Here is a 27,853-nt window from a genome sequence, read left to right on the forward strand (position 1 = left end):
GACAGCACTTGGTGGGAGGCATCTGAGAAGGGGGGGGGACCCACACCTGACCCCAGAAAAGTAACTTTGTGATCACTGTCCTAATACCCAGCCAGGGGTAAAGTGATTAGTCCTGTAATTTTCAAAAGCTTTCAGAAATGGAGCATGTACGTGAAAACTGAATGTATGTGTCCCCTACCATGACCTCTGAATGTAAGTTTTAACACAGCCACGAGGCACAAGTCTGAGCATTGCCGAGTGGCTTGCATAGTAAGGTTCCTTCACCCTGACAGGAAGACGCTTGAGAAAAGTGAAAGGTTTATCTCCCTTGATCCCCAGATTTTTAGGATAGTTGCATTGACCATCACTGGGTTAAAAATAGTACAGTATACTATTAGGCAAAAAGACAAATGAGAACATCTATTCCCATCTACACAATATGCTCGGAGAAACAAAGGGCATATATAATGGAGACTAGATAGATAAGTCAATGTGTACCTTTTTTGTTTTTTTAACTGGCATTATGTAAATGGATTACCTAATCAGTGGTGGTTTAACACTTTAATAGCACGAATTTAAAAAATTAAGTGAGTTTTCATTTTAACCATGAGGCTTACATGCTGAAGTATGTTTGGGAAACATCTCCAAATACTTAGGACTTAACTGAAGTCTCGTGGATGATAGTAAAGATTGGCCTAATGCCGGTACTCCTCTTACATTAAAACCACATCACAAGTCACAAATGAAACGTGCCCCTCCGGCATCTGCCCCAGGGAGGTTGCACGCCCTGCAGCCCATCATCCGGATTTTGTTTCATTTTCTCCTGGGTGCCCCAGAGCTGCTGCCTGTGCTGATCTGTGATGTGTCCAGCCTGCTTAGTATGCTCCGTGAATATTGCACTAACTGCAAAGTAATCCTCTGTGAGATTTCTTTCTTGATACCGTCTTTGAATTTTTGTTTTCTTCTCTTCCTTGGAGCACCTGCTGTCAGGTACCCTGCGGGCCCTTAAAGCTGGAGGTTACATTGCCTATGCCTTTTTTTCCCCCCCACTCTGCTGCAGTCCTGTGGGCCTCCCTGGCTCCTGGTGCAACCTCCCACCTTCTGGAAGTTATTGAGCAATATCTGGCCTTAATGTGACCCCTGTGATAGTGCCACACAGCCATCTGCATTCACAGCACCAGCCCCCTCACCCCCTAGTCTGGGGGAAGGCTGAGTGAATCCCCATGGAGACTGACCAATTAAGAATAAACAAAAGGGAAGCTTTGAATGCATTATCCTAGCTATAGGGGACTGCTCACCATCAATAATCACGAAATAGAAAGCTTGTGGAGCTGTTGGGCTGAACATCTTGCTAAGAGGGGGTGCGTGGTGGGTACAAGGAGGGGTACGAGCCAGGCAACGGAGTGAAGGCTTCCCAGGTGGGTGTGCCAACCTCTCCCTCTTCCCTCCTTGCTGTCTTGTCCTGTGTCTGGGAGCAGAGTAAATCTGCCCCTCTAACACTAGTTCTCCAGCGGGAGGGAGAAAGAGAGAGCCTTCAGCCACCTAGGCAGAGGGAATGTAGACCTGTAAAGTGTGTGCTAAATCCCCTAGTAGTGGGGTTAGCAATGCACAGTAAATTGAAAGGCAAGTTTGGTGTTGGAGAAGCCAGATGTTCTCTCTCTAGGATTTCGGCCAGGCAGATAGCATCGTTATAATGCTGACTGACAGATGTCAGCATGAATAACAACGAATGGATTTCCAGCCTGTGTGATGAGTGTGGACAGGACTGAGGAGGTAGCCTGTGCCATCCAGCACCTCTGTTCCTACTCCCATGTTAAGACCAGTTGGGGTTCTCCAAGTCCCCACTGCTTTGGAGAAGTAGGGAGTTGTAGCAGGCCAAAGTTAGGCTCTGGTGAGAGCCTTTTTATGCCAACCCCACCCCTTTCTAACTATATGATCTAGGGCAAATTTTTTAGCTTCTTAAGCCTCATTTTCCTTCTGTCCAGATGGAGCGCCTGGGTGGCTCAGTCGATTAAACGTCTGCCTTTGACTCAGGTCATGATCTCAGGGTCCTGCTCATGCATGTGCACTCTCTCAAATAAATAAATCTTAAAAAAAAAAAAAAAAACCACCAACTTCACAGAGTTCTTAATGAGGATTTAAATGAACAGCAGAATATAAAGCATGCTAAGCAGTGACTGGTGCAAAGTAAATGCTTTTTCTCGTGTCAGCTAGTGTTGTCATTTGGAGTTCAGTCTACTCTGTCACTCTTTGTCTGTAATCATCTATTATCTTTGTGGCCTCAGTATCTAGCATAAAACCTGGCATGCAGCAGATGTTAAAAGTCCAAAATGAGTCTTGAAAAAAATTCAAGCAGATTAGGCTGTAGTCTTTTCCCCTTTATCAATTTAGGAATAAGCTTACATACAGTAAACTGCATCCATTTAGAGTGTATGATTCAAGTATGTATGCCCTTGAAACCATCACTCCCAGAAGATGCCTGGGACTCCTCTTTGTCCATAGCCCCATGTAACCACTGCTTCACTTCATCACACATGGTGGTCATTGCTTACATGGTCACCACACAGTAGGTCACATTTGATATAAATGGAACCATACAGATTGTATTCTTTAGGGTCTGACTTCTTTTACTCAGCATAATTTTGAGATTCATCCAGATTGGATTTATCAGCAGTTTGCCACTCTTTGTTGCTGAGTAGTAAGCCATTGTATGGCTACACCATATTTTATCATTCATCAGTTGATGAACATTTGGGTTGTTTCCAGTTCTTAGCAATTATGCATAAAACTGCTGTGAATTTTCACATACTAGTCTTTATGGGAATATGTTTTCATTTCTCTGCAATAAATACCTATGAGGGGAATGGTGGAGTCATAGAGTCAAACCTAAGAAACTACGAATGTCCAAAGTCATCGTGCCATTTCATATTCCTGCCAGCAGCATGTGAGAGGTCTAGTTGCTTCACATCCTTGACAACAGTTGGTATTGTCAGTCTTCTAAATTTTGGCCATCCTTACAGATGTATTAAAAGTATCTCATTAAGATTTTAATTCATATTTTCCTGGTAATGAATGATGTTAAGTGTCTTAGATGCTTATTGGCTTTTTGTGTGTCTTTAGTGAGGTGTCTGCAGTCAGTTTTCTGTTTTTTAAAATTAGATGTTTTATCCTATTATTAAGAGGATTGTAAAAAATAAATCCTGGATACTGTAATATAGTCTTGTCTTAGATTTTACTGGATATGAGTCTTGAGTTCTTCTTAACCTCCATATAGACGCCTCAAGAAAAAGAATAGTTGATTTTTCTGGTCTTTGTCTACAGTGCCTTTTCTAGCAGTTAGGTCCAACTCCCTGTGAGTACATATTCAGTGATTCTATTAAAATAGATTTCTAAAACGTGAAATGACAGGATCATTCTTCGAGTTCAGGGGAAAAAACAAACAACCACTATACCCCCTTAAAAGTTGCATATGAATAAGTTAAATTTAAAAGCTAAGTTTTCTCTGACATCTTGATAGCTAGGGGATGCTTTTATAATTCTGTGGAGAAGAACCCAATGATTACATAGGTATGTTTTTCTTTGTATTGCATGTCCCCTTAACGCTGGATCAAATTTTCCACTCCTATGTTTGAGGAAAATGTGTGTTGAAATGTTTTCTTCTTTAAAGGTAGCAAGGAACAATTTTCATACTTAAAAACTTTTGCCCAGAGTAGTTAAAGAGAGTGTGTATGTGTGTGTGTGGGGGGGGGGGGGGGGAGAATTTGGAGGCAAATATCCCCCAACTCTTCCTCGATGTATTCTCATTTTAATTTGGCAGCTTTGTCTATGCCAGTTTGACTCCTAAATTCTGGAAACTCTTAAGGAATAATTTCCTTAAGTAGAACTGAGAAACTGGGAAGCTAACACCCAGTAAGGTCTTTGGTTTACCTGAAAGGATCAACTGAGTAACCCTGTAATTTTTGACAGAGTGGGGATGCTTAGTTTCCAGAATCTTTGCAGCCAAAAGCCAAGTTTCTTAACCACGTATGTTTCAAAATCCAAAGAGACTATAAAATATAAGGTCATTTATGATTTTGCAAATGCCATAGGTCTATTAGTAAATTTTTTTAGTTTAACCTATTTCATTTGCCATTTATTCATCTTATTGCAAAACTTTCAGGCCAAATTCCAGATAAGTTGCTGCTTCCATGATGGCAGTAATGTCTTGCTATCTAGGTTACAGATTATTTTCTGTGTTCTGGTTGGGGCTGAGCAGGTCACAGGCACTCAGATAATCACTTGAGAATTGAGTGTGTTCTTTTTGCTTTAATTGAGGTTGTTCCATGAAAGGAAGCCAAATACCATTAGACAGGACATCCTGTGATTCCCTTAGTTTACGATGGCCAAGGACGGGACTTTTTTTTAATAATATAAGATGATTTCTTGTTTCCTTTTCTGTTAAAATGGGAGCCCAGAACCAATGATGTCCATTTGGCTTTAAAGAGTCTAACAAACAACTGAACCTCCACCAAAAATCACCTGAAGATTTTTAGAATGTGAAAAAATGTCCATGTCTTTTTATGTGAGCCAACAATGATTTGGTCATTGTTAGCATTTAAGTGGCCACCAGTTTCGTCTTGAAATAATAATTAACTCTAAAAGAGGAAATGACCAAACTAGAAGTTCTTGGAGTTAAGCATGCTACCATAAAAATTGTAGAATCAGGTACCTTGCAGTACACCCACCTACACAATGAAATGTAGTGCACATATTACACATGAAGAAGATAGAAAAATAATCACAATATGTTAAGAGAATCAAGCTGATCGTATTGGTTTTCTAGGCCTGCTATAACACTATTACCACAAACTAGGTGGCTTGAAATTTATTCCCTCAAAGTTGTGAAGACTAGAAGCCTGAAATGAAGATGTTGGAAGGGCTATGCTCCCTCTGAAGGCTCTGGAGGGGAATCATTCTTGGCCTTTCCCTGTCTGATGGCTCTGTGTGTTCCCAGTAGCTCCCTCTCTCCAATCTCTGCTTCTGTCACCACGTGACCTCCTTCCCTGTGTGGCTGGGTCTGTTTCCACATGGCCTTCTTAGAAGGACACTAGCCTTTGGATTTAGGGTCCTAATCCAGTATAACTTCTAACTAATTATATCTGCAAAGACTGTTTCCCAATAAGATCATTTAGGAAGGTTTCAAGTGGACGTGAATTCTGGGGGCGGGGGCGGGGGTCACTGTTCAACCTATTACGTGTGTGTGTGTGTGTGTGTGTGTGTATACACATATACCCATTTTTATATGTATAGAATTCATACATCGCACGCATTCCTATAAAAAATAAGAGGTCTTTAATTTTCTGGGGGTTTTTTTATAGTGAAAAAATACTGTTTAATATAACTATTTTTTAAAATAGTACTTTGACATCACATTTTAAAGTTTTTTTTATTAACCTCCTACTTTGAGTTTGTTTTCTGCACCTCATCAAACTAAGACATTTAATCTTAAAATAATCTTTTGTAATATTTATACATACAGATATGTATATGAGTCAATATTTATGGTATTGTGCTTATTATGCTTATTATACTGTAACAATAGCTAAAATTGAACTAAAGCAGATCTTTAAGATACTGAATAAACCAGTATAATACTTGCTATCTGATTTAAGTCTGAGGAGGCAAGAAAAAAAAGTTATACTCAATTGTTGAATTCAAATCTAACTTCTTAAATGTTTTAAAAGTCTCTAAATCAAATTAATCTTAGAAACTAAACCTAGAAGCTAGGCATGGGGTTAGGATTTCATTTGTTCAAATTGGCTCAAATACTGGGTAACTCCTAACATACATCCTCTCTAAAACTAACTTCATCCACTCACCGTTCTTATTCTTTAGACTTTTTTAATCTATAGTAATAGCTCTAGTTACTTAGTCAAATGGTTCATAAGGGCTTCGCCTAAGTAATTTCCTTTCCCTTAATTAGTGCTGAATGCTCATTAATCACTTGCTGTTTTTCTGTCTTTAGATATCTTAACAAAACACTCTAAACTCAGTAGAGACTAGATCCCCCACATTTGTTAAATGACAACAGTTTTAAATTTTGTCATTGCTCCTATAAGTTCTCCTACCAGAGAGCTGCACAATCAGAAAGGGAGGCTTCAATTTAAGAAACTCCATGCTTCTACTTTTTAACAAACACAAAGCTTTTGCCATGTATCTGATCTTATTTCTGCATCCGATTCAGTTTGGACAAGGCACAGATTTTATCCAGTGTTGACTCAAATGCTCAATACCTGTACTTCCCTTGGAGACTCACAGTGTTAATACACTGATGCAAGAAATGTTCTAACTTTTGACTTGTAGCAAAGCAGTAGACAGGGAAGTGGAGGGGTATTGCAAGGTGTGTATGTAAACTGATTTTTGTTGGGTGCATCTGATATAAAAGTCTGTTGGGGGCACCTGGGTGGCTCAGGTCGTGAACCTAGGGTGCTGGGATCGAGTCCTGCATCAGGCTCACTGCAGCGAGCCTGCTTCTCCCTCTGCCTATGTCTCTGCCCCTCTCTGTGTGTCTCTCATGAATAAATAAATCTTTAAAAAAAAGTCTGGTCTCTTCATTACAATAATAAATGGTAGATGAGTTCATTGTTTAAAAGGAAAACAAGGGGTGCCTGGGTGGCTCAGATAGTTAAGCATCTGCATTCAGGCTCAGGTCATGATCTCTCGGGGTCCTAGATCGAGCCCCATATCAGGCTCCCTACTCAGTGAAGAGTGTGCTTTTCCCTCTGCCTCACCCTCCCCACTCGTGCTCCTGCGAGTGTGTGCTGGCACGTGCACTCTCTCACACATCTTTTTAAAAAATAAAGCAAGACAAAATAACATGCACCTTTTCTATTCCAGTATACAAGGAAGATAGGGTTGGTATCTAGTTGCCCAAAGAGTAGGGAGGAAGAGAGAAGGATGCCCTGTGACTCTGGGGTGGAATTACAGGAAGTCAAGGGGGAAATCCATTCCAACCAAAATGAATCCTTTTACCTGGGAAAGGAAGTTTTGGGGTCGATGGCCTGCAGAAGCGGTGACAAAACAGTGTGCCTGTTTTTGATGGTGTTTCCTTATTGCAACACCAATTTGGCTGAACATTACTAATCTTAGCTCAAAAAAGACTGAAATTAACATTTCCTGTTCTCCTAATGTGCAGCCATCTTGTATATAATTCACAGGATGTTCTCTAGGGTGGGAAGCAGGTTCCATAAAAAAACTCATCAGTGCCTTGTCTTATATATGTATTATTTATGAAGTTTAATGTTATACTGTTTCTCCAGTTGGCCATTTTGGTTCTGTGTCAATCTACTATGAAAATAATTAAATAGCAAGGGATATGCATGTACATTACCCATTTGGGAGTCAGATTCACCAAAATGTATTTTAACACTGGCCTGCACATCCCTCATCCTTTTAGGCTTAATTTTATTGGTATTTCACTTTCCATTTCCATCTCAAAAAATTCTCATAAACTTTTTATAAATGAATTTTACTGTAGTACAGACCTTTGGATAGGCCCTAACCTCTAAGAGTGAGATACCAAGAGATTTATTTTTTTAAATAGATTTCTCTAAACATCCAGTCCAGATACCAATCTAATGTATTTTATTAGGCTTAAAAAAGTTATAAGCAGTAACGTATGTGGTCTCCATCCATTTTGATTAAATGAATACAAAAGCATATTGAAAGAGTATCGTCCAAAATAAGTAGTAACTAGAAATGTGAAGTATGGTGATTCCTAAAATATTAGCATGGCTTATATGTTACAGCTGGCAGGTTTTTGAGCCAAAAATTGTTCCCGGCAATAAACTAAGTAGTCACCCAAATCTCTACGTTTCAAGCTCTTCTTCAGGAAAACTCATTTGGTTGAAGTGAAAATGTACAATGAGGCCTTGGTAGAACTATAAAAAGGAAAAATGGTTTTATTGAAGAGCACAATTGTGTCTCATTTGGAGTTCTTTTTTCTTCCCACTTACTCTAATGACATAATAGAGTAGAAAGGGGCTTTGTTGAGAAAGTCAAGAATCCTAGAATCAGCGGTAGCTCCAAATCCCAGTTCTTCCACTCAATTGCGACTGACTACAAGTCAGTCACTAAACCTGAGTCTGTGTATGTCTTTTCCCACATTATGGCACAAAAGCAGTAGCTATCACATAGCATTGTGAAGACGAAATGAGAAAATGTGTTACCTATTTCTCTAAAGAAAAGGACATCCAGATTGATGAGGCATATGTGTCCAAGTTTAAGAATCCAGCTGATAGTCGCTCTGGAGCCAGAACCCAGTCAGTGCCTGTTATTCCTAGATCAGTGCTCTCTTGAAGCTGCAGAATAGCTACTGAGATTTTAATGTCCATGTTGGAGACCTAAAAAATGGCACATTTCTCTATGTGATTCTTTTTTAGGCCTAAAAGAGGCCTTGAATCCATTCAACCCTAATGTATTCCCTCCAAACTATCACATATTGTGTTAGAGACCTACATTGGCAGTTGCTTATTACATGGTATGATTTCAGACACCTTGTGAATTTCCACTCCCCATGAAATTGTCCCACCCATACTTTCGTTGGGCATTTACTTTGTTGAAGACCCACTATGTGCCAGGCACTGCTTTAGACAAAGAAGAGACAGCAGTTAACAAAATATATTCAATAAAGTATCTGCCTCTATAGGTCTTACATTCTGGGGGCAGGAGGTGGTGAACAGGCAGCAAACAGATGAGATCATAATGGACTGTGTTAGTAGCAAAAAGGGAAGAAGAGGGTGACATGGGAATAGCTGGAGGAAGCCACTTGAGAGGGTGGGCAAGAAGAGCTTGCTAAGGAGTTAATATTTGAGCTGAACCTGAAGCATGAGATGCTTCTGGCCAGGGTGCCAAGTGCTAGAAGAGACCTCTTTCTGCCTAAGGCCTTGAAGGATTATCGTTGAAGCTATCATGCCTCATTTGTTTTTCTATTATGAGGAGGTTTAGGGAAGGCAAACAGCTAAAGATGCTAAGTACCCGGTGAGGAATCAGCACCAACAGCGCACAGTACCTCAAGGAGGGGGGCAGAAGTGGGCACATCCCCGCAAAATTCACCTACCACACAACCTTGCCTAGTGTTGGCATGTTCATTCAGCCATCACATACTCTTCTGCATTATTTTGTGCACCTAATTTTATGCATGATGGATTAATTACTGAGTATGATTGCCCACCGTGGTGGGTACAACACCCATACCCTGAAAGGTTGACCTGAGGTCACGCTGAGGGGAGGCTTGGGACCTGACTGGAAATGACTTGGATCATGGGAGAGAGCTAAGGTCAGAGTGAGAGGAAACAGAGCCAAGTAGGGCTGGGAAAATAAACAGAAGGCATATGGTCAAGAACGAGTAGATGTTCTGGGAGCCAAGTTGGGGGTGGGAGTGGGGCACTGAGCAGAAGTTGGTGCCCTGAGGAGACCAGCCAAGCCTTGTGGCATGGGAATGAGCTCTGGGTCATTGAAATTATTTTCAGAGCATGGACCAAGCCACCACCCACTGTTTGAAACAGATGGACATTTAAGCAAATATAATCAGCTACATTTCTGACCATAAGAAGAAATGTATGCCTGTGTGTGTGTGTTTAGGTCCTTAGCCTTTTACTTTCTTTATACGCAACTGAATTTCATATCTGTGAACATCACAAATGCCACCGAGAACTGTTTTAGAATTCAAAAATTTCTTCATTCTTGGGATAAAAGCCAAGTTTCCAAGTCATTTCAGGGCCATAACTATTGACTCATTAATTCCGAGTTTGAAAAAATCAAAACCTATATATACTGTTTTGAAAGTTGCATTTGTGTCGTCTCCTTACAGTACTGTGGGCAGCCCAACTAAGGAAGCACCTCCTGAATAGTACCTGATGGGCCTGGCATGGATAATAATGAGGCTGTTAAAATGGAGGTAGATCTTCAAGGCTAGCTATAGTATCTCCTTTTGCGTGTGTGCATCTTTCTCTTTTAAAAAAAAAAATAGTGCCAAGTACTGGTACTCTTGTACAGTTACTATTACTTTTTTAAAAAATAGTACATGGTGATATGACAAGAGCAAATTGAATTGTTTTTAAAATTAACAGTTAAATGGTAAAAGAGATGAGCATCTGGAAGAAGTATTTTCTGTTCATTCTCTCTGAGAGGTGGCAGTTATTAGCTAGAGCTAGGACCTCTGATTGTCACGCTAGATGAAACTTGGTGCTCACATTAAGAGTGTTATCATTAAGCATCATCATCATTAAGTGGTGGCTGATACTGAGGAGCACATTAATAATTGCAATTCTAGCCTGCCTAGAAAAGCCTGATAAAACTCCTGTTGGATCCGGCATTTTCCTAAGCAGCCTAGTATCAAAGTTCCTTAGGTTGGTTTTCTTCACCAGCTCCACCTTGTGAATAGCCTGATCTCAAGAAAATATATCACGATATCATTGTCACGGCGGCCGGCCGTGTGCTGACGTTCCTCCACCGTCCTTGTCTGAGGTCGGAGCTGCGTCCAGCTCTGCTCCCGAGGAGGCCCTTCCCCCAGCTGGTGGAACTCTCCAGGGAAGGCCGTGCTTGGAGGAGTTAGCCTTGCCTTGTCTGTCTCATCCCATAGCAGAGTCCCAGAGCCTCGTAAAAATAAAACAGATGCACATCTGCCTGCAGCGGCCTAAGTGTGTTGTTATTACCTGAAGACCATAAATGACCTCTTAAATTCTCATCCCAGCCCTACAATCCATGCAGACATCATTCATTCCACAAGTTAAATGGAAGCCTTCGGACCCAATTTTAAAGGAAATTCAGTGCTGTTTCTGTGCGGTGTCTCCAGGAAGATTTCATCTTGTCTGGGTCTGTCTCTGAGATCCCCTCTGTAACGCTGGCTTCCCTGGGTCCTGATCCCCCTCCTCAAACAAATACTGTCTCCCTGCCCCCACGTTGCAGGTCACAAGTAAAGAGAAAGTGATGAATTGAGAATTATCTGGAGATAGCCTTTCGTTGGTGAAATGTTTAAGTCCTACCCCTCACGGTATTGAATCTAGAGAATGAATTATGCACAGCTGAAAAGCGGGGAAGTTTCTGGTTCAGGGGACACATTTACGCGTCACTCCCTGCTGATGCCCAGTTCATTATGAGGGACAGCCACAGGAGATTTCACATCCGTCTTTTGTTAGGGAGGGAGCCAGGAAGGAGGCACTCAGGCTGAATCTAGTCGTGTTATTACAAGGCTTTTCAAAGGAAAACTCGCTCATTTAAGTGACTGCTGTGGGATTGAATCTCTTTGGTCCCCCTCAGATGGAGTGGACAACATAGATTCTAACGCAGAAGTGGTCTTGGAGAACAGCTTTGGGGATTTCTTCCTTTGGCTAGTATGGGATCTGCTGCTTCAAAATATTTACAGGTTATTATAGAAAGATGCCACTTGTAAGAGAAGAAAATATTCAGTGTTATATCAATGATTGGCTAAATCTCTTTTTAAAATCCTATAGTTGTGGGGCGCCTGGGTGGCTCAGTCGGTTAAGCGTCTGTATTCAGCTTGGGTCATGATCCCATGGTCCTGGGATGGAGCCCCATGGTGGGCTCCCTGCTCAGTGGGTGGGTCTGCTTCTCCCTCTGCCTCTGCTGTTTTCCCTCCTTGTGTGCGCGTTCTCTCTCTCTGTCAAATAAATAAAATATTTTTTGAAAAAAAGAATAAAATCTTATCATTGTGAATGCTTTGGAGTATTTGCAGAATGGCCATTTCTGCTAAAATGACAAAGAATTATTTCTGAGTAAAAAGCAGTTTGCAAATCTGTTTGAAATAATGTACCCTCCCCCCCTTTACATGGTAGGTAGGAGCAGGCCAACCTTGACAGTCTTCAAAAACTTGAGGCAAAGAACACCATGTGAGATAGGAACTAGAAGTGAGGCCTTGACCTGGACCAAGTGTAAGTCCAATCACTGGTTTAAAACAAACAAAAAAAAACAGGTGTTCTTATGGCTCACAGGTGCTTTTTCTACCTTGGCATGTATGGAGAAATGGTACAAACAACTTCTGAGGCATTTTGAAAGGAATGCTAACACCTGGGCAGCAGGACATGGCTTCCATGAAGCACTGACACCTTTCAGTATTACTGAAGAAACCACTTGGGTTATGGATTGTAAGGACTTCAGAAATCCTTATGTGCCTAAACTCATGTTTCTCAGGTGAAAGAAAATCACATCATTCTTTGTACCTCTTCTCCAGGCCACTCTTGGTTTTCATTTATGAGAATCTGGGTGAAGGGTGGATTGCATGGATTTATCTTAGACTGGTAGAGGGAGATTCTCCTCTGAGGGAACATGTTGAGAAGAGAGACCTGTTAATGAGAGCAAAGACGGACAGGCACAAATCTGGGTATAGTTGTCAGATGTCAGACATCTGTGTGTGAATGGAGTGTATTGGCAAAGGGTGGGTTGAAGTTTCAGAAATTTTGTGTCAAATGTTAAGTTTCCAGTTGCATGCAGCCTCCCTTAGGGAGAGGCATAAAGAAGGTAACTTACATCAGGAAGGTATTTTAAAGGTTCAGCTTCAGAATGGGGTAAATCTCAGCCAAGTGGGGCCTTCTTAGAGTGGCAGACAGTAGTCAACCACTTATGGAGGGCTGTTCTTCTACAGATGGTCGTGTCTAAACTTGGGAAGCCTGGCAAACTCAGACGTTAGTTGTAGGGGGAAGAAATCAAAATCCAAATAAGTTCCACATGCCTCATTCCCAGAATTAATTTCTCAGATTCCTCTCCTTATAGCCGCACACCCAAAACAGGACCAGAGCCAGGATCCTGGGACACCTGGCCTGTGGCAAGCCTTACCAAAAGAAACACTGTTTCCTTCAAAAGGAGTGAGTGAAAGCGTGAAGGGAGGAAGTGAGGAAAAGTAGCTGCTTCCCCCGACCCCCATCCTCCCAGAGGATGGGAGGATGGCTATGATTTATTTGTAAGGGTTAGGGTGGGGCAGAGAGGCAAAATGAGTTACATAAGAAATAATTTCAGAGTAAACCTTCCATGGTGCATGGTCTCTTTATTCTGTAGAATTTGGAATTACTTACCTTTCTTAGCCATTAATTTTTCTTGACTGAGTCTTTGGAAATGAGTAAACTTAAAAATTAGTATATTAAGGGGCACCTGGCTGGCACAATTGGTGGAGCTTGTGGCTCTTGATTTTGGGGTTGTGGGTTTGAGCCTTATGTTGGGTGTAGAGATTACTTCAAAATAAAATCTTTTTTAAAAAATTAGTATTTTGAAATTTTCTTAACTGAAGCAAAATTGAAGTGCAGTATATTCTACTAGTTCTTGTGTACAACAGTGATTTAACATACATGGTGAACTGATCCCAAGAAGTCTACTTACTGAGTCACCTTACAGAGTTAATACAATGGTTATTGACTGTATTCCCCCTGCTGTACATTACATCACCCAGAATTATAACTGGAGACTTGTATCCCCTGATCTCCCTGCACTCATTTCACAGACCCCTTTCCCTTTCCCCTCTGGCAATTGCCACTATGTTCTATCTAGGAGTCTGGGTTTTGTTTTTTTAGATTCCACTTGTGAGTGAAATCATGTGCTATTTGTCTTTCTCTTTCTGACTTCACTTAGTGTAAAACTCTCATAGTCTATCCATGTTGTCACATGTCACAAATACCAGGATTGCCTTTTTAAGGCTGAGTAGCTCTGTGTGTGTGTGTGTGTGTGTATCACATCATCTTTATCCATCATTAATGCGCACATCATTTTCCGTGTCTTGGCTATTATAAATAATACTGCAATGAACATAGGGGTGGGTGTATCTTTTCAAATTAGTGTTTTTGTATTCTTTGGATAAACATCCAGAAGTGGAATTGCTGAATCATATGGTAGTTCTATTTTTAATTTTTTGAGGAACTCCATACTGTTTTCCGTGGTGGCTGCACCAATTTACATTCCCACCAGCAGTGTGTGAGGATCTCTTTTCTCCACATCCCCACCAACACTTGTTAGTTTTTGTCTTTTTGATGCTGGCCCTTCCAAGAGGTTTGCAGTGATATCTCATTGTGGTTTTGATTTGCATTTCTCTGATGATTCATGACGTTGCACACCTTTTCACATGCCTGTTAGTCGTCTTTGTGTTTTGGGAGAAAAATATATTCAGATCCTCTGTCCATTTTTTAATAGGATTAGTTTTGTGACTGAGTTGTATGAGCTCTTGATACATTTTAGGTATTAACCCCTTATTGGATATATAATTTGCAGATGTCTTCTCCCAGTTCTCATTTTGTAGATGGTTTGCTTTGTCACGCAGAAGTTTTTTAATTTTCCACAGTTACACTTAGCTACCTTTGCTTTTGTTGCCCTTGTCTCTGGAGTCAGACCTGAAAAAACATTAAGACTAACAGTGAGGAGCTTACCACCTGTTTTTTTCTTCTAGGAGTTTTATGGCTTCACATCTTAAATTCAAGTCTATAATCCATTTTAAGTTAATTTTTGTGTATAGGTAAGATGTTGGCCTAGTTTCATTCTTTTGCAAGTAGCTGCACAGTTTTCCCATCACCATTTATAGAAAAGACTGTCTTTTCCGGTATTGCACATTCTTGTCTCCTTTGTCAAACTAATTGATCATACATGTATGTGTGGGTTTATTTCTGGGCTCTTTATTCTCTTCCATTGATTGATGTATGTTTATATCAATACCATACTGGTTTTTAAAAAGATTTTATTTATTTATTCATGAGAGACACACAGAGAGAGAGAGAGGCGCAGAGACACAGGCAGAGGGAGAAGCAGACTCCATGCAGGGAGCCTGACGCAGGACTCGATCCCAGGTCTCCCGGATCAGGCCCTGGGCTGAAGGCGGTGCTAAAGCACTGAGCTACCAGGGCTGCCCCAATACCATACTGTTTTGATTATTATAGCTTTGCAATATAGTTCAGAAGCAGGGGGCATGAGACCTCTGGCATTTTTCTTCTTTATTTATCAAGAGTGCTTTGGCTTTTTGGGGTCTTCTGTGGATCCATACAAGTTTTTATATTCTAGTTCTATAAAAAAAAATGCCATTGGAATTGCATTGAAGCTGAGATTGCTTTGGGTAGTATGGACATCTTAACAATACTTTTCTAATCCATAATCACAGAATATTTCTCCATTTATTGGTGCCTTTTTCAATTTCTTTCATCAGTGTCTTGTATGAATTATTTTAATCCCTACCTTCAGGAAGATGAAGAATCCACATTTGTCAGGGAAGGCTATAATTCCTCCCCTGCCTTCCTCACAACATTCTTTCAAGGATCAAAATGGGAGCATGAAATCACTTTAAAATAATAGAAAAATTCCTTGTGTTATCCAAACGTTTCTGAATAAGCAGGGGCTAGTACTTTTACCTTTGTATTGTAATCTAGATTGACAGCCAAGAAATTATAATGAAATCTTAGGATTTTAGAGTGTGTCCACAACAAGCTAAGGTGATTAAATATGCTTTCACCAGCCTTGAGTTTAACATTTGGAAAAAGATCAGTTTTCTTCTGTGAACTGTTTAGTCACCTAAATACTTTAGACTTGAATGTATTGAAGTTGCATCTGTAGAAAAAGTGGGAGTTGAAGGAATTAGGAAGAGAAAAGCATGAAAGGCAGAGCAGAAATAGAACTCTTTTTGTGCCTTGGGGCCACCTGACTTGCTAGGGGTTAGGAAGAGCACCAGCCCTTCTGCAGGGAAAGGGCCTGGACCCAGCACTCTCTCTTAAAATCAGAAGGTATTGTGCTTTTGGATGGGATACTAATAAAGGGAGCAAAAAACAACCACAAAGTGAAATGAACTGCAAGTATCTTGGTGAAATTTGGAGGAAGGTTGATAAGAATATTCTAATCAGCACAAATTGTAAATAGAAATTAACTGTATTGGTTCCATTGCTATTAGCATGAAGTAGGTATGGAAATCTATTTAATGTGTTTTTATCGTTTTATTTAAGAAAACATAAGAAAATAGAGGCACCTGGTTGGCTCTGTCAGTAGAGCATGGTCTTGAGGTCATGAGTTCAAGCCCCACGTTGGGTGTAGAGTTTACTTAACAAAAGAGGGGAAAAAAGCAAAGAAAACTTAAAATCTTCCTAACCTTTATTCACTCACCTTCATCTTGGTCTGCCCTCCATTCTGGTTTTCCCACAGGTCCCCTAAAGCAAGTTGCTCTTATTGCCGGGGTTTCTGGAAACCGCAGCTGTGTTGGTTACAGAGGGGGTGTGGTAGAGGTTAGAGTGGTGAGTCTAGTAACTAATTAACTGGAGTTTTTCTAAAGCAAAAATCAGGTGCTATTTAAACGTTTATAATGGTCTTCCTAACGTAATAAGCTCCTTCAAGGTACATAGTACTTTACCTGCCTTCAAGAACTGAATGTCTGTTTAGATATGGAAAGTTTGTTGACCTTAGGTGAATGTTATCAGTAAAGACTCAGAGGAGAGTGTGATTGATTGGCAAAACCTCCAGCCAATGAACGACTGGCTTCCCTGTTCTCAAGGATTTCTTAAAAGCAGTTGTAACTCACCCACCTGTTCCTTTGTCTACACTTCTGTTAGGAAACCCCAGAACATCTCTACTCGCTTCTATAGGGATTATCTGTCTAAATCGCAGGCCTGATTGGATCTCTCCTGCTTTGTGTTTAGTTGTTTTCAAATCATCTAAACAAAAAAATTTCATCCCAATTTGGCTGGATATCATCTAGCACAACTCTAGGCCTTGCAGCCTCATCTTGCAGTGATAGATTACATGGTAGAGCAAAAGCTTTCCAGTATTGCCTGAAGAAGAAACCATCAGAAGAGTACATCAGCTGCCAAAAGTTTGCCAGCAAATGAAAATTACTGCAGGCAGTTCAAAATGTTCTAAATTTTGAATTATCTTTACTAAGATTTTTATAACATTTACATAGTCATATGTTATTAACCAGATACTCAAAAACCTTTACAAGTGTAGAAAAGCAGTAACTGTGGTCCCATTATCTGAAATGCCAATACCATGAGTTTTTGTGTTGTTTTGTTTTGTTTTGTTTTCAGGTCTTCAGGGGAAGAGACTTTAGAGATGAGGGTGCTTTGGGGGATAGATAGATATTTATTTTACATTTATAAAAAAAAAAATCTGCGGGCACCTGGGTGGCTCAGTCAGTTAAGTGCCTGCCTTCAGCTCAGCTCAGTGATCTCCAAGTTCTGGGATCAAGCCCCACCTCGGGCTCCCTGCTCAGTGGGAAGCCTGCTTCTCTCTCTCCCTCTGCCTCTCCCCTCCTCATGCTCTCTGTGTTTCTCAAATAAATAAATAAATTCTTTTTTAAAAATCTTCACTTAGCACAGTAGGTAGAAAGCAGATTTTTATTGTTATAGACATAATAAGCACTCCAAACACAACTCTTTTTTAAATATATAGGTTTTTGTATAAAATGAGATTTTTCTGTCCTATATAGCCATGCTTAAAATATTTATTTCTAAATACCATTTGTGACTAAACAAATAAGGAACCCTTGGAGAAATAACTGGTTCTACATGTAAGGCAAGAAATGTCCAAGTTGGGCCTGGGATATTTTGTCATACCAGAAAGCAAAGAGGTGATCAAAGACTACTGGGACCTTGTCAGAAGAACTAAAAAACCATCTTAAATAAGTTCTTGCAAGCTTACCCCCAGTGGAGATATAAACTGTGGTGGGTTGAAATGTGAACTGAAACATACTTGCCATGAGTTCATAATTATACTTCAAGAATAACCTCATTAGTAATGTTTGGAGAATATTAGAGAACTACCTCATTATTTTGAAAAATGGTAAATACAGCAAATCAGACATCTGCCCTGTCTTTGTTATATTACCAGTACCTCAGAAGGGAAACTTCTCTTTGTAGAATTATTCTAGGTGATAAATCAAAATAAATAATAGTATATGACTCTAAAGTCTCTAAAGAATTGGTGGATCTAAACAAATACTATTAACAGCTAACAGTATCCCAAAGGGAGTCAGACATAGGTGTCTCCTGATGGAAGTTCAAACGCTGCAAGGTAGTCCTGCCTCCAAACCCCCAATTAGAACTTGAATCCTATCTGGCCTGTAGATCAGATGGGCTATTTATAGGAACAGAAAGGACAGAGGAATATGTCATACCACACCGATGGGATGCAGTGACCAAAATCCAGATTGTAGAAACTGTACAAGGGGATCCCTGGGTGGCTCAGGCGGTTTGGCGCCTGCCTTTGGCCCAGGGCGCGATCCTGGAGACCCGAGATCGAATCCCACATCGGGCTCCCGGTGCATGGAGCCTGCTTCTCCCTCTGCCTGTGTCTCTGCCTCTCTCTCTCTCTCTCTCTCTCTCTCTCTCTGTGTCTCATGAATGAATAAATAAAATCTTTTTTTTAAATTTTTACTTATTTATGATAGTCACAGAGAGACAGAGAGAGAGAGAGGCAGAGACACAGGCAGAGGGAGAAGCAGGCTCCATGCACCGGGAGCCCGATGTGGGATTCGATCTCGGGTCTCCAGGATCGCGCCCTGGGCCAAAGGCAGGCGCCAAACTGTTGCGCCACCCAGGGATCCCTGAATAAATAAAATCTTAAAAAAAAAAAAAAAAAAAAAGAAAACAACTCAGTTCCTTAAACAATAGTAAAAAAAAAAAAAAGATTACAAGGAAAATATTAGAAATGTAGAAGAAATCTATAGATAAAAGAAATTTACAGTACATATCAAAGAATCACAGTATATGAACCTTATTTGTCCAGATTCAAACTAAAAAAAATATAAGACATTATAATGCATATTTGATATTAAATTATTTGGGGGGCACCTCGGTGGCCTGGTTGGTTAAGCATCTGCCTTTGGCTCAGGTCACAATCCCAGCATTCTGGGATCAAGCCCCACATTGGGCTCCCTGTTCAGGAGGGAATCTGCTTTTCCATCCCTCTGGTCTTGTGCCGTTGCTCACTCTCTCTCTCTCTCTCAAATAAATCTTTTTTAAAACTAATTTTATTTTGGGATGCCTGGGTGGCTCAGCAGTTGAACATCTGCCTTTGGCTCAGGGTGTGATCCCAGTCCCGGGGTCAAGTCCCACATCGGGCTCCCTGTGAGGAGTCTGTTTCTCCCTCTGTCTATGTCTCTGCTTCTCTCTCTCTCTGTCTCTCATGAATAATTAAATAAAATCTTAATTTTTTTTTAAATTTTTAGGTGTGATAATGCTATTTGAGTTTTTTTAATGGCCTTATCTTTCAGAGACAGATACTGAAATACTTGTAGGCAAAATGATAAAATGCTTGACACTTATTTCAAAATAAACTGGCTTGGGGAATGGAGACTAGGATTTGGGGCAGAGACTATTGACTAGTATAAATGGAACAGGATTGGCCAATATCGATAACAGTTGAAGCCAAGAAGTAAACACAACTGGTTTTTTATGTATTGAAAAACTTTCAAGGTAAGTTTTATATAAACGCAGTTTTTCTTTTTCTTCTTTTTTTAAACGCAGTTTTTCAAAATAGAAATTGATACACACATTTTACATAAAATTATGCAAGTAAGGGTACCTGGGTGGCTCAGTGGGTTGAGCATCTGACTCTTGTTTTTTGGCTCAGGTCATGATCTCAGCTTCATGAGATTGAGTCCCATATCTAGCTCTGTGCTAAGTGGGGAATCTACACGAGCTCTTGTCCCTCTGCTCCTCCCCCTGCTTGTGTTTTCTCTCTGTTGTATTTATAAAAAAGTACATAATTTTTAAAGATTTATTTCAGTATTATATGCACAGAATTAGTAAAGTTGCAGTTTCAACCAGGTTTAAATTTTTTTTTCCCCAGTGTACACCTGTTAGAATGACCAAAATCTAAAACATTGACAATATCAAATGCTGGTGGGGATGTGGAGCAGCAGAAACTCTCATTCATTCATTGCTGGCAGGAATACAAAAATGGGTACAGCCACTTCGAATAGACATGACAGTTTAATAACTTCTTGTAAAATTAAGCCTACTCTTATCATACAGCCCTCTTTGGTATTTACCCAAATGAATTGAAAACATATCCACACAATAACCTGCACATGGATGTTTGTAGCAGCCTTATTCATAATTGCCACAACTTGGAGGCAACCAAGATGTCCTTTATTAGCTGAGTGGTACATTCAGACAGTGGAATAGTCAGTACTAAAAAGAAATGAGCTATCAAGCCATGAAAAGACATGGAGGAACCTTAAATGCACATTACTAAGTGAAAGAAGCCAATCTGAAAAGGCTACATGCTGTATGATTCCAACTGTATGGCATTCTGGGAAAGGAAGAACTATGGAAACCGTAAAAAGATCTGTGGTTGCCAGGGATTGGTGGGAGGAAGGTATGAATTAGCAGAGCAGAGAGGATTTTTAGAGCAATGAAGCTGCTCTGTATGACACTACAGTAGTAGATACATGCCATCATGTGTTTGTGACAACTCCTAGAATGTACAACACCAAGAGTGAACCCTAATGTAAACTACGGACTTTGGGCAATGATAGTGCATCAGTGTAGGTTCATTGATTGTGACAGATGTACCAGCTGGTGTGGGGTATGGATACTGGCAGAGGTTGTGTATGTGGGGAGAAGAGGGTATGGGGAAAACTCTATACTCACATTAAATTTTGCTGTGAAGAGCTCTAAAAAAGTCTATTCGAAAAAGGGAAACCAGTTATACAAAACTATAGATAAAAAATATTTTAAGCAGGACTTTTTCTGTATGTATCACCCTGATGAAAAGTTGGGGAAAGGTGTCATGCAGTGGTCAGAAGAAATATATTAATTAAAGGGAAGACTCGTGCATTTAGGCAGTACATATCTCTCAGATTATTCAAATGTTTTTATTTATTTATTTTTTTTGTGACGATTTCGTCCAAGGCTGTTAGAGCTAAAGAATGCCAGGTGAGGATTTTTTCCTAATGAAACCTGCATGAAGCCTGTTTCAAAAGTGGATGTTCTCTGAAACTGATTTTTAAAAGTTGGTAGCTTACATAGTTTGCCTACAGCCCTGCTTACCTTCCGTGAGTAGGAGGTTGGGGGGGCACATTGCTGCATTCAGCATTTGTATTAAAAACCTACTCTGTGTCTGAACTTAACTAGTCACCAGGTGTATACAAAGAATAAAATGGAAAAAAAATCCCTGCCCCCATGGAGCTTCTATCCTAGGTCTATGAGGAGAAAAAGAATAGGAGATAAAGATGACACCTCCTTGATGAAGCAGATAAGGGCATGCGCCTCACAATTGTCTGGGGAATGGTCCTTGTTGAAGCCACAGCTAAGGACCTTAAAGAGCAAGTGAGCTTGAAGAATTCAAGAAACAACCTAGAGGCTGTCCTGATGGAGTAGAGTGAGGTAAAGGATAGTAAGGAAAGGTGTCAGAATATATGAGGCCTGCTAAACCTTGGTAAGAACTTTGGATTGTACTGTAAGATGAGTAACCATTGGAGGATTTTAAACTAAGGAGGGAAAGCATCTGAATTTTGTCAGTAGAATCACTTTGGTTGCTGGGTTGAGAATACGTGGTGGGGGGCAAGAGTGTGCATTGGGAGACCCAGGAAAAGACTACTGCATAGCATCAGGTGAGCATTGACCAAAGTTTGAAAATGCTTTGAAGGTAGACCCAATAGAATTTACCATTCATCAGATGTGGTGGTGAGGGATACTGAGGAGGCAAGAATGGACTTGGTGTTTCTAGCCTTTGCAACTGGATACAGCAGAGGTCCCATTTACATCTCCAAAAAAGACTACGCGAGGGGCACTGTTGGCAAGTAACGAAAGTATGATGAAATTACATATAAAGATGAAGGGTAACTCCAGTGCATGCTGTTATAGACCTGATAACTTTTTAATACCACACATAGATTTACAGATGACAGTGAGATGAAGTTAATGTGAGAAAATAGGTATCTCAGAACCTTAAAAGCATTGGAGTCCAGCGGAGGGAGATGTAGTACTGCGTGCATACATGAAATTTAAATGTATCTTAGCAAATATGTGGAAGAGAGAAGAGAAAAAAGGCTCAACCAAAGCAGACTTTTTCCATCCCTTAGAGTTCTGCCAAGGATCCTGACCTTGAATAGGATCTTTTATGTTTTGGAGTTAATATTTTCCTTGTTTGTCTTTTTCTAGTTGGGGAATGGCGGTCAATGTGTATTCTACCTCGATAACCCAAGAAACTATGAGCAGACATGACATCATCGCATGGGTTAATGACATAGTATCTTTAAACTACACTAAAGTGGAACAGCTTTGTTCAGGTAAGAGATTCTTTTTTTAACTATGTGTCTACCTAAATGTTTACTGCTTATCTTGTTGAATGTTATTTAATGAACCACAGATGATACATCTTAGGTAGGAAAAATATTTATCAGTATTGATACATGATTAAAGGGGGAAGACTTAGGTATAATTAAAGAATGTGATCATGGGCATCACTGCACCCCCTTCTTAAAGAAAAAAAAAAAACCTTCCTACAGGATAAAATTCATTCTTTTTCACGGTTGATAAAGTTCTTTCTGTTTTTGCTGCATCCTGTCTCCTCAATTTCTCCATCTCTTCTCATACCCCCCATGCCTTACTCCTACAAAATGCTCCTTGTTCCCTACAGACTACCTTTTTGCATCCCATAACTTTTTTTCATGCTATCTTTGCTGAGAAGGTCTTTCTTCTTTTCATTTGTGTCCAAATCTCATTCACACTTAAAAATTCAACTCTGTTGTCACCCCTCTAAAGAGTTTCCCAGATCTCCCAAGACACTGTGCCCACTCTTCCAAAGTAGCTCTGAACCATGCTGTGTTAGAAGGTCCAATTCCCACTCCCTGGAAGGCACCAGAAGTCCTTGAGGACAGGACTGGGTCTTATTCTTGGTCAGATGCCTACAGTGGCACCATGCCTGGTAGATCTGCAAGGAATGCATATTGAGTTTTTTTTAAAAATGATTTGACTTCAGTGATAAAGTAGGAGCATATTATAAAAACATGCCACTGGTAAAGTAATTCATTCTTAGAGTATTTATCAGAGAAAATGTCTTCCTTTGGATATAGGAAGTGTTTTCTTCTTGTGAGCTTATAGGTAAGAGATTTCTTCTCTGGTTCTGACATGGAAATGGTATTGGAAAATATTCCTGAAATGTGTTCATGTTAAATTCCACAAGACATGACAGCTACAAGAGACTTGGCAGATTCAGCTGCTGCAGTGGTGTCGGTACAGTGGGACAGCTTTATCCGGTCATTCGCAGGGGATCATGCATAAAGAGATTTCATGAAGTGTAGTCAGAATTTGGAAACCCCCCAGCAGCCCCCCTCAGATAAGCCTGAGTCCAGTACCCATAAGTGACTATATTCTCCTTTGTCCGGTGAAGTTTTGAGAATAGACTCTTAGAGGACAGACTTCCGTTACTATTGACACCTCTTCTCTCATAATCATTTGTCTCCCGAGGAGCATGGTGAGGTTGGCTAGAACCAAGGCATTACCTCACTCACCCTCCTTGTGCCCAGGCCACAAACATAAGTCCTGTGATTTGTGAGGTCAGTAATGGAAGCTCACCAACCAGTTCTTTGCCCTTGAGCACAAGCTAAAGAAAAGCTGGCTTAGACCATGATGATTAGCAAGGTCTATATCATTGGCCTATTGACATAACTCCAACAATGACTATGAGAAACAGCCCCTGTTGTTTTATCTCATTCAACTACAGATCTCTACCCAGCCCTATTTTATGGAACTGTTCTTGCTGTGCATTCTAGAGCACTCCAGTATTTTACTTTTAATCTGCTGGGAATTAAAAAAAACAAAAACAAAAATTAAAAAAAAAAAAAAACCCAGAGTTTTCTGTTAGCAATTCCTTTGTTAATAGCGCATATCCCCTCAATATCGTAATTGTTTGTAGTTCCACTTTTCCACAGTGCCTGATATATTCTGTTCCCTCAGAAATGTGCATTTCAGGAGGAATGAAAATCAGTTTGCAACTGCTAGGGGCAAAGACAGAAATGTGGATCTTACTCTCAAAGTGGGTGTATGCACATGTGGATAAGGGGAATGGGGGTTGGTTATCAAGAAAAGAGATGAGAAGGAAGGAGTTCAGTGGTAAAGGAGCCCATGAACAGCTTTCTCTGTAATAAGCATAGAGGGTTTGTGCTAGCAAAAGCAGTGGAAGGCAATTAGGATTTTTTAAGATAAAGTAGTAATAGATGTAATAAATGTTGAAGTTATATATATATTTTTTTTCTTTGCAGATCTTTCACATGTCTAATAAGGCAAATTCAGCAAAATTTTAAGCTACATTTGTGAAATATTCTTGTACAGTTCTCTTAAAGCATTGGTATAATTTTACAACCATCTGTAGCTATTTGCTATCAAGCGTGGTTTGATGAAACCTGTAGAAACCATTTTGATCACTACTGAACAGATAATTTGTGTTAAAATAACTCACAGGCTACCTATGGTTACGAGGTTGATGATTCAGAAAAATAGATTTAAAGGTTCCTTTCTGCTCTGAAACAGTTTTTTGCTCAAAAAACTATTGTATAGAGATTAACATGGTTTTTGGCCTAAATCATGTTAATCTGTGTAGTACAAAGACAGGTCTTTAATTTTAGGCAGTAGTTTCCTCAAACTGTGGACCATATGCATTCATAATCTCCTATGGGGCTGCTTAAAAATGCAGATTCTTAGGATCCTTGACTTTCTAAATCAGAGTCTCTGGATATGAAGCCTAAAATCTGTATTTTAACAAGCACCCCAGGTACTTTTGTGCTGTAGCCAAGAGCTTGCAGTGCATTTTAGAGAAACCCCAAACCACTAAAAATGAAGTAAGAATATCCAAAACCTATTGGGCACAGTTTCCTCATTCATAATTTAGTCTGTGACTCTTCTCTTCAGCAATGGCATTTAGCAGGAAGATGCTATCTTTCTAGTTATTTATTTATGAGTTTATTTATTTATACCCTTCATTGTTCTAGAAGACATTTAAAGAAGCTAGGACAGTGCTTTTAGGATAAGAACAAATAATGGTGACCTAAGTGATTTCTCTGGCTTCTAAGTAGTCAAATTCTTGGATAATATTTTTTTCTTCAACCTCTATTTCAATTACTTCAGTTTATTGTGTGTGATTGTATTTTAAGTATGCTGTGGGAAAATACACAAAATAACTTCATGTATTTAAACTGATCTTTTTCCTTATTCAATAACATTATTTCTTTTTGCTAAAGTCTTATGCTTTAATTCTGGCAGTTCCCCTGTGGCATTTTTCCCCATTTACATTATTTTCTATTTCTTTATTTCCTGCTAAGAGATCTCCCCCCAGCTGATACTAAAAGTAACATCAGCTTTTCTTTAGCTCATAGAGAAGTTAAACTACTGTTTCACATTTGTCTCCCTTTTTCTTCAGAATTCTCTGCCTTTATAGAACATTCATCTGTATACAAACATTTTAAAAGCTCTTTAAAAGAGAGGTAGTGTGAGAAGGCCTGACTTGGAGATAGATTGCAGTAAGTTGCAAAAACAATGAAAATGACTCTTCTCTCCTGTTATTTTATCCCAAGGATGTAACCTTATGAAAATTTCCTTTGAACAGTAAATATGGGTCATAGAATCATAGGCACTTTCAGTTTGCATTCATTTCTGTGAAAAGCAACCTTTACCTTTCAGGTGAGAGATTGGGCTTTATAAATAGAAAGCAATGTATCGGTGGATGTGAACACTCCCTATAATAGCAGGATACTGTACTGCTCACCCAAATCTGTTTTAAAAATGAATGGGGGGGGGGAATAAAAATGAATAATACTCTGGATTTCCCGTAGTTGAATAGGGGATTGAATCACATAAAATGCCAGATTGATTCAGCTTCAAAATAATTGTTTCTAGTTTAAGTGCTGGTAAAATTGCCAGTGCTCTTTGTGGGGTGAGATACTGCGTGTTTCCTTCAGTACCAGCTCAAACCAGTGACTATAAGGTACTCAAGATGGAGGATGGGCAGCATGGTGCTAAAAATCCATACCAAACAGCTTTAACAACTTGAGATACCATGTTAGAGATGACAGAAAAGGTAGCAGATCATATGGAGAGGAACGGAAAGAAATGGAAGGAATTTAATGGGGGTGGAAGAAATATACCTTTCCTTTTTCCTCTGTACCCCTCGTCCCCTATTCTAACATACCAAATATTCTTTGAAACTTTTGGCATCTGTTTTTCTCTGTCCCCATCCTCTCTTGCCTACTTGGGATCTAAGCAGCAAAGCCACTGGGTCTGCTGCTGAGTCACTGCCTGGGCTTGGCCAGCAAGCTCGAGATCACTGGCTCTCCCATCCCTCCAAAGCCTAGCGCAGACTGGCCTATCTCCTCCACGCAACCTTCCCTTTCTCCCTCCCAACCACTCCACAGGACAAGCAAACCGCGGACTTATTACACATGCAGAGATACAAATTGGATGTCAGGTGGGCACTGCCTGGACCCTCCCTATGCTGGTTAACAGCTCAGCTATCTTCCTGAGCATTTTAGTATTTTTAGTAAAATTTAATTGGAATTAAACTTTTTTTTTTTTTTTGGATGGAAAATTTAGGTATTCTCTTCACTAGTTTAAAAAGAAAGAAACATGATCAGTATTTGATTCAGTTTCAATTTGTGCTTCTCCAAATTGTTTCAAGCTCTGCCTTGGATCAAGTTTCTCGTATTTTTTTTTTCTTCCGGGAAAGCTTCTGGATTCATCTGGTCATATTGCAGTTACTGTAGTCACAACTCTGGGTTCTTGATGGCTCTCTGGAGGTAGGCTTCACAGAAACACTCAGGGGTTCACAAAGGTGTGGCTGTCTGATGCCCCGGGGCTTGTGCAGGTGCTGGGAGCCTAGCAGAATATTCTTTGTGATCATTTCTGGCTGCAGTCTGTTCCTGTTAAATAGGTTAATCCCATCCTAGTGTGATGTCCCCTGTGGTTTTTTTTGTTTTTTTTTTCTTCTGTCTGCAGAGACCTCTTTCAGAAGGACAGGTTAGTGATGAAATCAGCTCAGTCTAAATTTAGTAGACCTCTTGTTGGCTCTCTTGAACTGAAACCAAGTAAGGATGTTTCATCAGTGTCTGTCAGTTCAAGACCTTACTTAGTTTTATAAAGTCAGATTGTTATTTGCTGTAAGAAAGTTAAGTCATCTTGGATTGTGTTACTATGGTTATAGATGTAATTATATTATAATGGAATATTATTCATGTTTGTGACGTATTATGTAGAGAGGTAGGATTTTTGTTTGGGGTTTTCTTTGGTGACAGGTTTTTTCTCTAGTTTTATTTTAAAATCCATTTACTTGTTCCTGGTATATACCAACTAGTTGAAGAGCAAGGGGGAAAAAGGAAGTTGGGTAGTGGGTAGAGTGGTCCAGCCTCAAGTTTAATCACTACAGTGGGCAATTATACTCCAGTGTCCCAACTAACATGCAGAATGAAAGGGAATTTGTTTTTTGAGCAGAATATGGTATACAGTAGGCTTTTTTTCCCTTCTAAATTTGTTTATTTACATATATGTTTTTAAATTCTTTATTTAAATTCAGTGTAGTTAACATATATTGTATTACTAGTTTCAGAGTAGAATTTAGTGATTCATCAGTTATGTATGTATAACACCCAGTACTCATTGCATCAGTGCTCTCCTTATTACCTTTCATTCAGTTACCCTTCCCCTCCAGCAGCCCTCAGTTTGTTTCCTAAAGCTTAGCATCACTTGTAGTTTGCCTATTTTCATCTTATTTTTCCTTTCCTTCCCCTGTCTTCATCCATGTTGTTTCTTAAATCACATGAGTGAAATCATGTGGTATCTGTTTTTCTCAGACTTACTTTGCTTAGCATGATATCCTCTAGTTCCATCTACATTGTTGTGAATGGAGAGATTAATTCTTTCTAATGGCTGAG

The 27,853-nt window shown here is 39.8% G+C and overlaps 1 protein-coding gene and 1 long non-coding RNA gene across 8 annotated transcripts in view; one reads left to right on the forward strand and one right to left on the reverse strand.

Moving 5' to 3' along the window:
* The window catches only part of MAPRE2 (microtubule associated protein RP/EB family member 2), a 159,959-nt gene that overhangs the window by 74,333 nt on the left and 57,773 nt on the right, over nt 1-27,853 (forward strand). For all 7 annotated transcript variants that reach the window (XM_077900459.1, XM_077900461.1, XM_077900460.1 and 4 more), the window contains one exon: nt 22,095-22,222. In XM_077900459.1, coding sequence (XP_077756585.1) covers nt 22,102-22,222 — 121 coding nt within the window. In that variant the 5' untranslated portion in view covers nt 22,095-22,101. The remainder of the gene's footprint in view (nt 1-22,094; nt 22,223-27,853) is intronic.
* LOC144315627 (uncharacterized) overlaps nt 13,967-27,853 on the reverse strand; it is a 40,663-nt gene continuing 26,776 nt past the window's right edge. The window contains exons 3-4 of the long non-coding RNA XR_013381362.1: nt 16,096-16,183; nt 13,967-14,348 (exon numbers count right to left, since the gene is read on the reverse strand). This is a non-coding gene — a long non-coding RNA (uncharacterized LOC144315627). The remainder of the gene's footprint in view (nt 14,349-16,095; nt 16,184-27,853) is intronic.

The sequence above is a fragment of the Canis aureus genome, chromosome 6, assembly GCF_053574225.1.
Source record: "Canis aureus isolate CA01 chromosome 6, VMU_Caureus_v.1.0, whole genome shotgun sequence".
Lineage (NCBI taxonomy): Eukaryota > Metazoa > Chordata > Mammalia > Carnivora > Canidae > Canis > Canis aureus.